The 12,816-nt window shown below is 50.6% G+C and overlaps 1 protein-coding gene across 1 annotated transcript in view; it reads left to right on the top strand.

The window, feature by feature from the left end:
- Positions 1-1,949: 1,949 nt before the first annotated feature.
- Positions 1,950-12,816, top strand: part of Blk (BLK proto-oncogene, Src family tyrosine kinase) — a 19,316-nt gene continuing 8,449 nt past the window's right edge. Inside the window, exons 1-7 of the mRNA XM_051160688.1 lie at positions 1,950-2,090; positions 3,347-3,398; positions 5,134-5,227; positions 6,024-6,122; positions 7,302-7,405; positions 11,961-12,107; positions 12,444-12,596. Coding sequence (XP_051016645.1) covers positions 1,986-2,090; positions 3,347-3,398; positions 5,134-5,227; positions 6,024-6,122; positions 7,302-7,405; positions 11,961-12,107; positions 12,444-12,596 — 754 coding nt within the window. The 5' untranslated portion in view covers positions 1,950-1,985. The remainder of the gene's footprint in view (positions 2,091-3,346; positions 3,399-5,133; positions 5,228-6,023; positions 6,123-7,301; positions 7,406-11,960; positions 12,108-12,443; positions 12,597-12,816) is intronic.

Here is a 12,816-nt window from a genome sequence, read left to right as displayed (position 1 = left end):
CACCTGTCCACCTGTTCCCTGTGTGAGCTGGTCACAGCATCCGAGAAGCTGCTCTGAGACTCTCCCTGGCACCTTAAAGCCTCATTGGCCTCGTCCCTTCAGATGCAAGGACTATAGCAGCCAGGCCACTGATGCTATCTATCACAAGCAGCAAAGTCGGAGGTGTTGAGTGCTCATCAACCATGACACACACAGCAGGTGTCAATACAGGGCTTCTGCTCTCTGGCTTTAACTGTTGCCTTCACCACATGCCCTGTTTGGCTGAGGCTGGGTTTCGGGCTTTGAACATCTCTCCAGGGACAGACAGGAACTTCCCGGCTCTTGTAAGAGTCTGCTACATGGGGGTCAAGTTAGTTTCTAAGCAATAAACGTCTCCCATCCTCCTCTGGGTAACCCACAAAGTGTGTGCACACACACACACACACACACACATTCACAGAGGGGGGACTCACACCCTCCTCCCATCCTTGAAGGGGAGGCCAGTGTCTTCTAGATGAAGCCGAGACCCATGGAACACCAGGGTTGCATGTGCTCCCTCTGCTCTGGTGGACCTCTGCACTTCCTGGCTCCTGTAGGGTTAGCCAAGCCCAGTCACAAGGAAAGTTGTCACACCACCTCCCGAATGACTGGTCTGTAGCCGGACTCAATGGAGGACCTGTGCACTCCCTAAAGCCCTTGAAATCCAGCTTTTCATGGAATGTAAGCAGTGGGTCATTTCATTACAGGAGCTGGGCTTCCTGTCAGAGGCTTTGAGTAATCAACTTTGCTAGATCAGCAGACATGTTTTTCCAGGCAGTTCACATTTGGTGGCTGACTAGATTGAAGACATGAGTGTGGTCACCTGGACAGGCGCAGGAGATCTCTCAAGTCCAGGGAAGGTTCAAGAACCTGCTTCTTACTGACTTGTCATTGAGCCTGGGAGATGGGGAGGTTAGGGAACGCTGAGACCCAGCTACTTAGTTCTATCTAAAAAACTATCCTTTTCCCCAGGCCCTAAGTACCACTGTTGGTAGGCAAAGTGCTAAGATGTTCTTTTAACTTTTCTCCTTGTACAAGAGAATATATTCACTATGGTGCTCATGGGATATAGAAAGTTATATAAGAGAAAAATAAAAGTCATATGAAATCCTATAGCCCAAAGTAAACAATATTAACATTCTAGAAGTATCTTTTGGAAGACACAGCTTTGCATTAATGCTCACACACACACAACTTTTTAAAATGTTTTTGAATTTTAAAAATTATCCTCACATCTTTATTTTGTTGTTGTTGTTTGGTTGTGGTTTTTCCCTTTAGTCTGCACCTTTCCCCCATCAATAATCAAGATAAGGAAAAAAGCATTGTGTATTCATTTTGCTGTCTGGATTTGGGGTTTTCCCCACATTTGCTAAGATTCTTAACCAAAGAACAAAATTGGCCATGATTAATCTCTACACAAGATTTCCAGTGTTACTGGGCATCTATGGTTGGCCTTCAATGCCTGCCTGTCTGTCTGTTGGTTTGTCCTCTGCATATAGCGTCTCATCCAGAAAACTCCAGCTGCACAGCACCTTATCAGACGTGATCACCGGAGAAACCCTGCCTCGGAAAACCAAACAAAAATAAAAGAAAATAGACATGCTTATATAAAACTCACTGTTGACAGAGGGGCCTCTGGGCCCACGGAGGAAGGGGAACTTTCGAATGACATAGTAGCCCACTGACAAAATAAGACTAAAACCCAGATCACCAGACCTGGAGTCAGACTCCTGCCCCTGAAAAAATGGGACCCATGCCAGGTGATGTCTAGGTCCTAAACACGGTCGTTTTCCCTCTCTGGGTCACTGTGAAAAAGATGGATGCCAGCTTAGCTCTTTTGGCCTGTTCTCCCATGCTCTGACGTGGAAAGCTGCACTGTCACATACTCCTAACCAGAAGAGGGCTAGGTACAGGGACCGAAGGCCTTAAGGTCTCTTGTCACTGTCTGCCATGTGTTCTCCTGCAGGATGGGACTGCTGAGTAGCAAGAGGCAGGTTGGTGAGAAGGGGAAGGGCTGGAGCCCTGTGAAGGTCCACGCCCACAGCAAGGCTCCTCCGCCCCTGCCACCCCTGGTAAGTGATCAGCCTCTTCCAGGAAAGATCTAAGGCACAAGGCACTCCCTGAACCAGTGCTTTGGGGCTCCTGTGTCTAGATGACTATTTCATCTCATTTCCTGCTTGGTTACAAATCCATTAGTTTGGGGCAACAGGAATCATGCCTGCACCTATGTCCTGTCCAAACTGTTACTGTGGGCATTACCAAGATCCCAACAGAGACCTGATGGGAGCAAAGGCTGCTGGTACTCTTTCATAGATGAACCCTGGTCTCTCTTCTAGCTGTTTATCCCAGTGTCACACAAGACTCTGCATACAATGAGATGTTTATTGAGTGAGTGAGTGAATGAATGAATGAGAATAAGGGCAAATTCAAACTTATGTCATTATTTCCCGGAAGTGACATACTAACAAATAAAAGCCTAGAACTTACCTTTTAAGAGCTGTGTAATGCATACTGACTTTAGAAAGATGACAATTCCTTACTATTTCACCTGCCAGAGGCACTTGGAGTCATCTCTCCTGAGCTCCTGTCCCGAGACCCTTTCTTCATCTACTTAGCTCATGGTTGTAGGTTGCCGTCCGGCGTGACCAAGTCAGAGCAGCAGGAGTTTGAGACAGCTGATCTTACTGTACCTGCCTTAGTTACAGTAACAAAACACTGCGACCGGGGCATCTCAGAGAAGGTTTATTTAGGCTTCAGTTGCAGGGGGGATAGGAGTCCGTGGGTCCAGCACAGAGTGTGTGAGGTTTAACCAAACCGTGAATGGTAGATGTAGCTGATTATTTCACTGTTCCACCACGGATCATAGGGCTGTTGCCATGATGAAAAATGCTTTGTGTGACTATTATTATCTCCTTGTGCTATGGCCTGGCACACATGTGCAGAAGTCTACCCATGGGGGAGACACCCTGTGAATATTTATTGAGTTTTAGGGAAACACAATTTATAAAAAAAATTTTTTTTTTTACCAATAAATTCCTGTCTTCAACTTCTTCTTTACTGGTAGAGTTAGATTTTAAACTGAGGTGACAGAGTTTTATCCCCTTTGAAGCCGGGAAACCTCCATACATGGTCAAGGCAAGGATGGTAGGTGGCCTGGGGTGACCATGGTGCTCCAAGGAGTTGATGCAGTGCATACAGAATTTATCTAAGAACCCCTGTGTGGTGGCCACCCTCCTCCCTCAGAGTGGGTCCCCACAGGTAACCTCCAGGGTCCTCTAGTCTACCCTTGCTACAGAATAGTCACTAACTCGGTGTATTTCTGCCCAAGGTTGTCTTCAACCACCTTGCTCCTCCATCTCCTAACCAGCATCCAGACCGAGGTAAGACTGGGCATCAGAGCATCTCTCTAGGCCACGTCATGTGTTAGAGCCAGAGCAGTTGGGATGGGCCTTGTAGGGCAAGAAAGGAGTGGGGGAAGCGAGGCTCTTAAAAAAAAACATTCTGCAAGGGCTGGAGAGTGGCTCAGAGGTTAAGGGCACTGACTGCTCCTCCAAAGGTCCTGAGTTCAATTCCCAGCAACCATATGCTGGCTTGTAACCATCTATAATGTGACCTGATGCCCTCTTCTGACCTGCAGGTGTACATGTAGGCAGAACACTGTATGCATAATAAATAAATAAATAAATAAACAAATATTTAAAAAAATATTCTGCAAGCTGTAAAGGAGAACAAAGGAAAGACTTACAGGAGTGTACCTGGCACTATGGAGGCCTGGTGTGGAGACTCTAGCTCCCAAACTCAAGGGGCAGCAGGGCTGTTGGGTCCTTTCTTCTTAGCATGAGGTCTGGTCTGAGTGGAGGACACCTCCTGCCTCTTTCCGTCTATGTTCAGCCTCCCTCAGAACCTTCTCGCCACCAGTGCTACCTTCTTCATCCCAGACTCCATTCTGCGATAGCAGGACTATGCCAGGCACATCATGAATGAGCCTCCTCTTGGGCCACAACTCCGGCTTTGTTCCCTGGATGGTGCCTCACTCAGAGCTGGCTTCCATAGCATCCCCACCCCCATCCGTATAAGCTAGTCCTTTACTAGCTTACTCACAGGAAGTGTGGAGCACGCAGCACACACACTATTGTATTGCAGGACTGAGGGGTGGGTGTCACAGTGGATAACACACCTCTTCTGTCCTGGGAGAGCTCAGTCTGTCACCTTTATGAGCAGTGTGCTGGAACTGGTAAGTGTTGTCATCCAATGTCCTTTACCCAGCTAAGGACACCATATTTCCCAGCAGATAGTGATCCTTCACTTTCTAGCAGCGGGTGTTTCCATCTTTAGAATGGAGGCTCAAGGGAAAGAGCTAGATGACAGCCTTTGGAGCAAGAGTTTGAGTCTTAACCCTGCAAGGGACTCCTATCATCCATGCCAAACCTCCACCTACGAAGGGAGCCTTACCCACCCAGCCTCAGGCTATACCACCCAACAGTGACAGTGTTAGACCATCTGCAAGCTACAAGTCTCCAAGAGATTCTGCCATGTATTTAGGGAGTCCTGATGTCAAGTAGTGATCAAGGTATCCACCATGTTCCTGAGCCTTCTGCTGCCTCGGGACCACCATTATGTCAACATCCCTCCAAGAGATGCTCAGGTGCTGGAAGCCAGAGGTGGCACCAGGAAGCTCTGAACACCAACACCATAGATAGGGCAGGGCTAGAGTGGTCACATGACCTTTGAGATAACAGCTGGGAAGGGATGCTGAAGGATGCTTCAGAGGCATGTTGGATGCAGAATTAGCTACTGGCTCCCAGGCTTGGGCCTGTAATCCTCTGAGGACTGGCAATGTCTGTCTCCATGTAGCTGCCCTCCCAAATCTCCGTCTGGGCCTTAGGTCTGAAGGGAAGATGAGCTAGGCGATGAGAGTCAGCCTACTCCTAGAGTGGCCATGGGTCTGGGTGTCACTTCCTGAGAATTCCATCTTCACTGTAGAAAGTTGATAACATGGCTTCCCCGTCACTAATCCTCTTAGGAGCTGGAGGATGTCTTGCACTGCACAGTCCCCCAGACCTCCACTTCTGTTGTGGACCCCAGTGGTAGCCATCTCTTCCTTGTTCTTTCCAGAGGAGCATTTCGTGGTTGCCCTGTTTGACTATGCTGCTGTGAATGACAGGGACCTGCAGGTGCTGAAGGGAGAGAAACTCCAGGTCTTGAAGAGGTAACTTTCTAATGTCCCCTGTCAGCAAGGACCACCATTGTCCACCTCCCTAGTTTACCCACCACATCCTGAGGGCACCTCTTGAGGGTCTTCTCTACTGCCATGTCCCTCTCTTGCCCCCCCACCAGCATTTTCTTAAGCTTGAGCCATTGTCATCCCTTCAAGTCTTTCTGAAAAAGTGGTTTCTATTCCAGCTTTCTGGATGCTGTTAAAACCTAACAGGAAGCCTGAGTGACCCCCACAGTTACCCCACTTTGGTTTCTTTCCTGTGTCCTCTATCAGAACACCCTCTAGTGTCCACTTGTGTTCTCCCAGCCCCTCAGGCCTACACCCTGGAACCCCAAGGCCCGGCTTTGCTCCTAGAGCTCTGTGGTGGGTTTAAGCTGAATTCATATAAATGCCCTGACCTTTGACCCTACATAGGTTTCCAGTTCCTCCCTTGTCAGCAGCCCTCCTGCATTGTTTTCTTAGCCAGTTCCAACTTGCTCCATAAATTTCAGACTTGTCCCATCCATTAAGACAGGGGTGCTTAGTAGATAGAAGACATGGCCCCCAGGCTAGTCAGGCTGTCCAGACAAATCTTCCCATTCTCCTCTGCTCCATGGCCCCTTCTGCCAACCACATGCTCAGCACAGGGTCTAAGCCCCTCCCACAGCACCTCCTCACTAGGCTGGCTGTCTTTGCCATCCTGTCTCCTACCAAACTTGGATCTGTTGTGGGGTGCTGGGAGCTGCCCAAAGCATCTTGTGTGACCTTCTGTCATATTTCTGTCCCCCCCCCCCCCACATCTGCCTAGCACTGGAGACTGGTGGCTGGCCAGGTCACTCGTCACAGGAAGAGAAGGCTACGTGCCCAGCAACTTTGTGGCCCCAGTGGAGACCCTGGAAGTAGAAAAGTAGGTGGATAAGTTACCTCAGACCAGAGGTGTCATGGCTGCTTTAGCCACTCCGTGCATGGCAGGATTAGGAAGTAAGCTTAATAGTGGTTGTCGGTGACAGATTGGGAATTGGAGGATCTAAACATCATCTACCCCTCTGAGTGACTCCAAGGGAGTCTGTCTGTTTTTCCTTCTAAGAGAAGAGACACCTGCTTCCTAGCTTCTCTGGGTGAGACTATCCCCAGTGTCTGGTCCACTCCAGAATCTATAGCAAGGTTCGATGACCTGCAACCACTCCCCACCACCAACAGAGACAGACCCTGGGGCTCAGTCCCCACAGGGCTTCTTCCTCATCTCCATCACCAGCTTTCACACACCAGGAAGGTTCATCTACCCAGGCCATTCACCTACTCCCTCATATGGTGGAGAGACTTGGGCATGCCTCACCTCACGGTGGTGACACTTGCCTCCTTCCTTTCTCATTCACCTTGGGCCCTGGGTTTTTCCCCAGAACCATGTTGAATTAGTGATTTCTTTAGCTACTACTTTAAAAAAATACAGTTTAAGGAAGGATTGATTCCTTTTGGCTCGCAGTTTGAGAGAGTACAGTCCTTTGTGGTGAGAAAGATAGTCTGGTTCACAACTGGGTACCTTTTCCATCTCCGTGGACCAGCTAGAGCTCCATCAGGGAAGCTGAGTTGGCTTGTCACCGCAAGTGCCACTCCCATGGCCTCCAATTAGACCTCCTATCTCAACGGCTCCCCAACCTCCCAAAACACCACCACTAGCTGGAGACCACATACAAGCCTGTAGGGAACATTTTAGATCTCACCACCACAAGTGCCAGAAAGCCCCACTCTAAAGACAGGTAACTCAGAAAGAATCCAGACCCAGGAAGTCTCTGGCAGTGGCATTATTCACCCAATGGCAAATGGCAAACTCATGACAACATCTGGACAGGAGGAGCATGGTGGATCAGGTATGACTTTGCAGACCAAACACTAATAGAGGTCACCTAGCCTATGTTCTCATTTCATTCAGGGAGAACGTGAGCCTAGAAGTTGATGGGAGATGGGATGGAATGGGGTTGCAGGGACTTAGGGGGCATCTAACTGAAAGGGATGTGAAGAAACATCTCGCGGTTGGCTTAGGGGGTGTTAGCAACTCTGAGGCTCACCCACTCTTGCTGTTTTCCAGATGGTTCTTCAGGACCATCAGTCGGAAGGATGCTGAGAGGCAGTTGCTGGCTCCGATGAACAAGGCCGGTTCCTTCCTCATCAGAGAGAGTGAGAGCAATAAAGGTGTGTGGTCCTGGGATGCTCCCACTGAGGCCTCAGTCTGGAGTGGAAGGGATGCCCAATGGCTTCTGCCCCATGTCTCTGCCTGGAAGCTGGCTCTGAGGCTGTCCACACCAGCTGTTCTCTTGGCCCCAAGACTGACACCATTGGGACCTGGATGACAGGGGTAGTGGAACGCCCCTATGCTAAGGTGGTCACAAACTAGTGAACTGAGGCAGGTGGGGGCTGAGAAAGAAAAGGTACCATATAGCCCTCAGTCCCCAGGCATGGTTTGGAATCAGAGTCGAGAAGCTCAAAGAATCTTCAAAAAAATCATCTCAGTCAGAGGCTGGCAGGTCACAGGAGGTTGGGGCGTGGCCTGTGTCCAGGTGTAGATGGAGCATCTACCAGGGAAGTAGGTCAGAGGCAACCTGAGACTCAGGTTCAAATCTGTCTACAACTGAGTCGGCTGCCGCCACCAGCTGCACATCACTGCTTCCCCTCCCCTCCCTCTTCTCTACCATTTTCTAAATAACATTCTTCGCCCCCCCCCACCTTTGTGTCTTTTTTTTTTTTTTTTTTTTTTTTTTTTGGAGAGAGGGAGTCTTTCTAGGCAGACCAGGCCGACCTTAACCTTCTAACGTTGCGTTTGACTCTGCTCACAGCTAGGATCTCAGGCATGTGCCGCCACATGCGGTTGACATTCCTTCATAATGTCTTTTGTTTTGTTTTGTTTTGTAGACAGGCCTCACTTGTTTTTGTGCTTCTGGGAATCGAAACCAGAACCCTAAATGCTAGTCAAGCCCTCTACCAACTGATCTGCACCCCAGCTCCTCTGCACCCCAGCCTCCTCTGCACCCCAGGTCCTCCTTAATGTCCTCTTTACTATAAAACATGAAGCATGTATAATGCATGCAAAAATGTGAGTAATAATCACTTATGCAGACTGAGAAGCCCATGTAACCGGAACGAGAAGGTGGAGTGTAGAGGAGGGAGGCAGGTGTAGAGGAGGCAGGTGTAGAGGAGGCGGGTGTAAAGGAGGCGGGTGTAGAGGAGGTGGGTGTAGAGGAGGCGGGTGTAGAGGAGGCGGGTGTAGAGGAGGCGGGTGTAGAGGAGGAGGGTGTAGAGGAGGAGGGTGTAGAGGAGGCGGGTGTAGAGGAGGAGGGTGTAGAGGAGGCGGGTGTAGAGGAGGAGGGTGTAGAGGAGGCGGGTGTAGAGGAGGCGGGTGTAGAGGAGGAGGGTGTAGAGGAGGCGGGTGTAGAGGAGGAGGGTGTAGAGGAGGAGGGTGTAGAGGAGGAGGGTGTAGAGGAGGCAGGTGTAGAGGAGGAGGGTGTAGAGGAGGAGGGTGTAGAGGAGGCAGGTGTAGAGGAGGAGGGTGTAGAGGAGGCGGGTGTAGAGGAGGAGGGTGTAGAGGAGGAGGGTGTAGAGGAGGCAGGTGTAGAGGAGGAGGGTGTAGAGGAGGCGGGTGTAGAGGAGGCAGGTGTAGAGGTGGAGGGTGTAGAGGAGGCAGGTGTAGAGGAGGAGGGTGTAGAGGAGGCGGGTATAGAGGAGGTGGGTGTAGAGGAGGCGGGTGTAGAGGAGGCGGGTGTAGAGGAGGAGGGTGTAGAGGAGGCGGGTGTAGAGGAGGAGGGTGTAGAGGAGGCAGGTGTAGAGGAGGCGGGTGTAGAGGAGGCGGGTGTAGAGGAGGCAGGTGTAGAGGAGGCGGGTGTAGAGGAGGAGGGTGTAGAGGAGGAGGGTGTAGAGGAGGCAGGTGTAGAGGAGGCGGGTGTAGAGGAGGCGGGTGTAGAGGAGGCGGGTGTAGAGGAGGCGGGTGTAGAGGAGGCGGGTGTAGAGGAGGAGGGTGTAGAGGAGGAGGGTGTAGAGGAGGAGGGTGTAGAGGAGAAGGGTGTAGAGGAGGAGGGTGTAGAGGAGGCAGGTGTAGAGGAGGAGGGTGTAGAGGAGGCGGGTGTAGAGGAGAAGGGTGTAGAGGAGAAGGGTGTAGAGGAGGCAGGTGTAGAGAGGAGGGTGTAGAGGAGGGGTGTGAGGAGGTGGGTGTAGGGAGGAGGTGTAGAGGCGGCAGTGTAGAGGGGCGGGTAGCGGAGGCAGGTGTAGCGGAGGCGGGTGGGGGCGGGTGTAGGAGGGCGGTGTAGGAGGCGGTGTAGAGGAGGCGGGTGTAGAGGAGGCGGGTGTAGAGAGGGGGGTAGAGGAGGAGGGTGTAGAGGAGGCGGGTGTAGAGGAGGAGGGTGTAGAGGAGGCGGGTGTAGAGGAGGCGGGTGTAGAGGAGGAGGGTGTAGAGGAGGCTGGTGTAGAGGAGGAGGGTGTAGAGGAACCCCTCACTCCTCCCCTGGCTTCTTCCCTGTGAGGCCATCGGCTTGTCTAGAAGCTCTTTCTTCTTTTCTTTGGTTAACTTCAACTGCTTTTTAGCCTTCCACAGTACTGTCTCCCTTTTGCTATTTCTCACCCAACACTACTGCGGAATGTCCCCACATGCACACTCACGCTCCTCATTAAGTCCAAAGCAGGGTCCCACCCTGCGCTGCGAAGCCAAAGCCTTTATATGTGAGCCAAGCAAAAAGCTGCTCGAGAAGGCCGTGTGGCCCCTGGGCCACCCCTTGGCTTGTCAGGCAGCTGCTTATTGGTATCCGTGTGAGGACCACTAATGTGCTACCTGGAAGGTAGATGATAGCTAATCAGGGCTAAGGAATGTGTGAAGAAAGGATTCAGTGGGAGAGGGAAAGAGACGAGAGAGGGTAATGGGGTGTGTGTGAAAATGACTGTGATTCATTATACAATGTCAAAAGTGTCAAAATAATACAATTTTTAAAATGGTAGACCTAGAGAGATGGCTCAGTGATTAAGAGCACTTGCTGCTCTTCTACCCACATGGCAGCTCACAAATGTCTGTAATTTCAATCCCAAAGAGATCTTCTTCTTCTTCTTCTTCTTCTTCTTCTTCTTCTTCTTCTTCTTCTTCTTCTTCTTCTTCTTCTTCTTCTTCTTCTTCTTCCTCTTCCTCTTCCTCTTCCTCTTCTTCCTCCTTCTCCTGCCTCTGGGCCTTGTGTACAGGTGGTGCACAAGCATACCTGCTATCAAAACATTCAAATACATACAATAAAAAAAGTGTTTAAACACACATACTAAGCCAAGTATGGTAGTGCAACCCTGTAATCCCAGAACTTGGGGTGAAGAGGCAGATGGATCTCTGAGTTTGAGGCCAGTCTGTTCTACAGAGCAAGTTCCAGGACAGCCAGGGCTACACAGAGAATCCCTGCTCCAAAATAGACAGACAGACAGACAGACAGACAGAGAGAATCCTTACATCTCCATATACCCAGGGAATTCCAGACACTTCCTAAAGCAGCAAGTCCCAGGTCCCATGGACATGGGGCTGAGAGTATTGGGGTACTCTTTAAGAATACCCGGTTACCATAAGGTTGGCAGGACCTTGGAGGGCTTCAAGCTTTGGGAGCTGAATCTACTGGAGGTGAGGAATATTTTGGCCCCTACACAGGTTCAGCATTCCGGCAAGAAAAGGACTTGTCGTCACTGCGGTGGCGTGAGGATGATAAACTCAATAGTACCAGCTCTGGGCCCTTAGAGACGGGACAATGAGAAGGGTGGCTTGGGGGGAGTCTGCAGTATCCAGTATGGCCAAGATCCAAACAAGCTCAAGGTGCGCTGGACAGGATTTCTGCCTCTTGGCATCTTTTTGCAAGTAGGTTGTGAGAGACAGATTGGCATAGCAAGACTCAAGAGGAGAAAAGTCTTGAGATGAGGGCAGCTGTGACAGGAAAGCACCCGCAATAGCAAGGTCCTTCTGCAGAGAGGTGTCCATGTCTGACCCCTCATGGCAGAGGGTGGGACTGTTCCTCAAAAGGGGTGTCCATAGGGAAGGGTTGGGCGCCTCCCTGGTGCTTCCCAAGCCTCCCGCTAACTCTCCACTCAACGTCCTCCTTTCACAAATAAAGAGTTTGAAAATGGGAGATTCTGTGGCAGCCACAGGGCTGGACAGAGGCATTTCACAAAGGGTCAAGGAAAGAAGTTACCTAGCAGGAAATTCTTCCTTCCTCTGTGTTAACCCCTTGCCACCTGCTTCCTTGTCTATAAGAAAATGTCCACACAGACTATAAAACACAGCGTGAGTTTGGAAAAAAAAAAAGAAAACACTTCTGGGGAGTGGCCAGCTAGGCTTCTGGGAAGAGCATGGGACTGGAGGCCCTGACTGGCCATTTCTCTGGGGAAGCCATCATCCCTCAAGTCAAAGATATGAAAGTGCCAAGTCCTTTGGCGGCCCTCCATTTCTCAGTATTCCAGGCAACCCCAAAAGAGGACCCATGCAGAACTGAGAAATGATCCTGTCTGTTCTAGACTCCCTGATTCCCTGGCAGCTTAGGGACTTGAGGGAAAGTCCGGGTTAGACAGCTGACAGGGAATGTTCTGGGAGAGCAGAAATAAGACAAAGGGAAAGGAAAATTGTGTTGAAATGGCTGAGGATGGAATATGGAATCTGGGAAGACTTCTTTTTCTCCCAGGAACCCCACCTCTAGCTCTGGGTTTTCATTACTGTGCCTCACTTCTCATGTATCTGTTAACCCTCTAGGTGCCTTTTCCCTATCTGTGAAGGATGTCACCACCCAGGGGGAGGTGGTCAAGCACTATAAGATCCGCTCACTGGACAACGGTGGCTATTACATCTCTCCTCGGATCACCTTCCCCACCCTCCAGGCCCTGGTGCAGCACTATTCTAGTAAGAGGCCTTGGGGAAATTCCTGGGGTCTCTGTTATATGATCGTAAACGGTATAAATCAACTAGGTGGCTAGGTGGGGGGGGGGTCCTCCAAGTCAGACTTAAGGAATTGCCCATTTTCAGCCTAATGACGTCAAGGTCAGTAGCCTAATGCGTGGTGTGGGATTGCTTGGAATGAAGCAAGGACCTGCAGTCTTGGAGAGTGCATATCCAAGACTTCAAGTCCTGCCTGCCACAGGGGGAGAGAGGAGACAGGTAACACAGTTGGGGACAGTGTGGTTCCTAAGGGAAGTCTGCCTTGGTGACCTCCGGCCCCTCTCTTCTTCCCTGAAACAGAGAAAGGGGATGGTTTGTGTCAGAGGTTGACCCTACCCTGTGTGCAACCAGCCCCGAAGAACCTCTGGGCCCAAGATGAGTGGGAAATCCCCAGGCACTCTCTCAAGCTAGTCCGGAAACTTGGGGCTGGGCAGTTTGGTGAAGTCTGGATGGGTGAGTGTGGCATCCCCAAGTTCCCTCTTTTGACTCTCTGCTCTGAGCCTGAAGTGGCCACGGGAGGCAGGGAGCTCCACCTGGGCAGCATATCCCCTTTCCTGAGATGCCTGTGAGGGACAGAGGCAGAGCTATGTACCTTTACAGCTAATAAAGCCCAGATGCCAAGGAACTCACATCATTACTCTATCTTCCTTGTAGTAAAGAGAACTATCTGAGC

The sequence above is a fragment of the Acomys russatus genome, chromosome 18 (assembly GCF_903995435.1).
Source record: "Acomys russatus chromosome 18, mAcoRus1.1, whole genome shotgun sequence".
NCBI lineage: Eukaryota > Metazoa > Chordata > Mammalia > Rodentia > Muridae > Acomys > Acomys russatus.
Note: the sequence above shows the minus strand (reverse complement) of the source record. Positions and strands in the feature narration are given on the sequence as shown.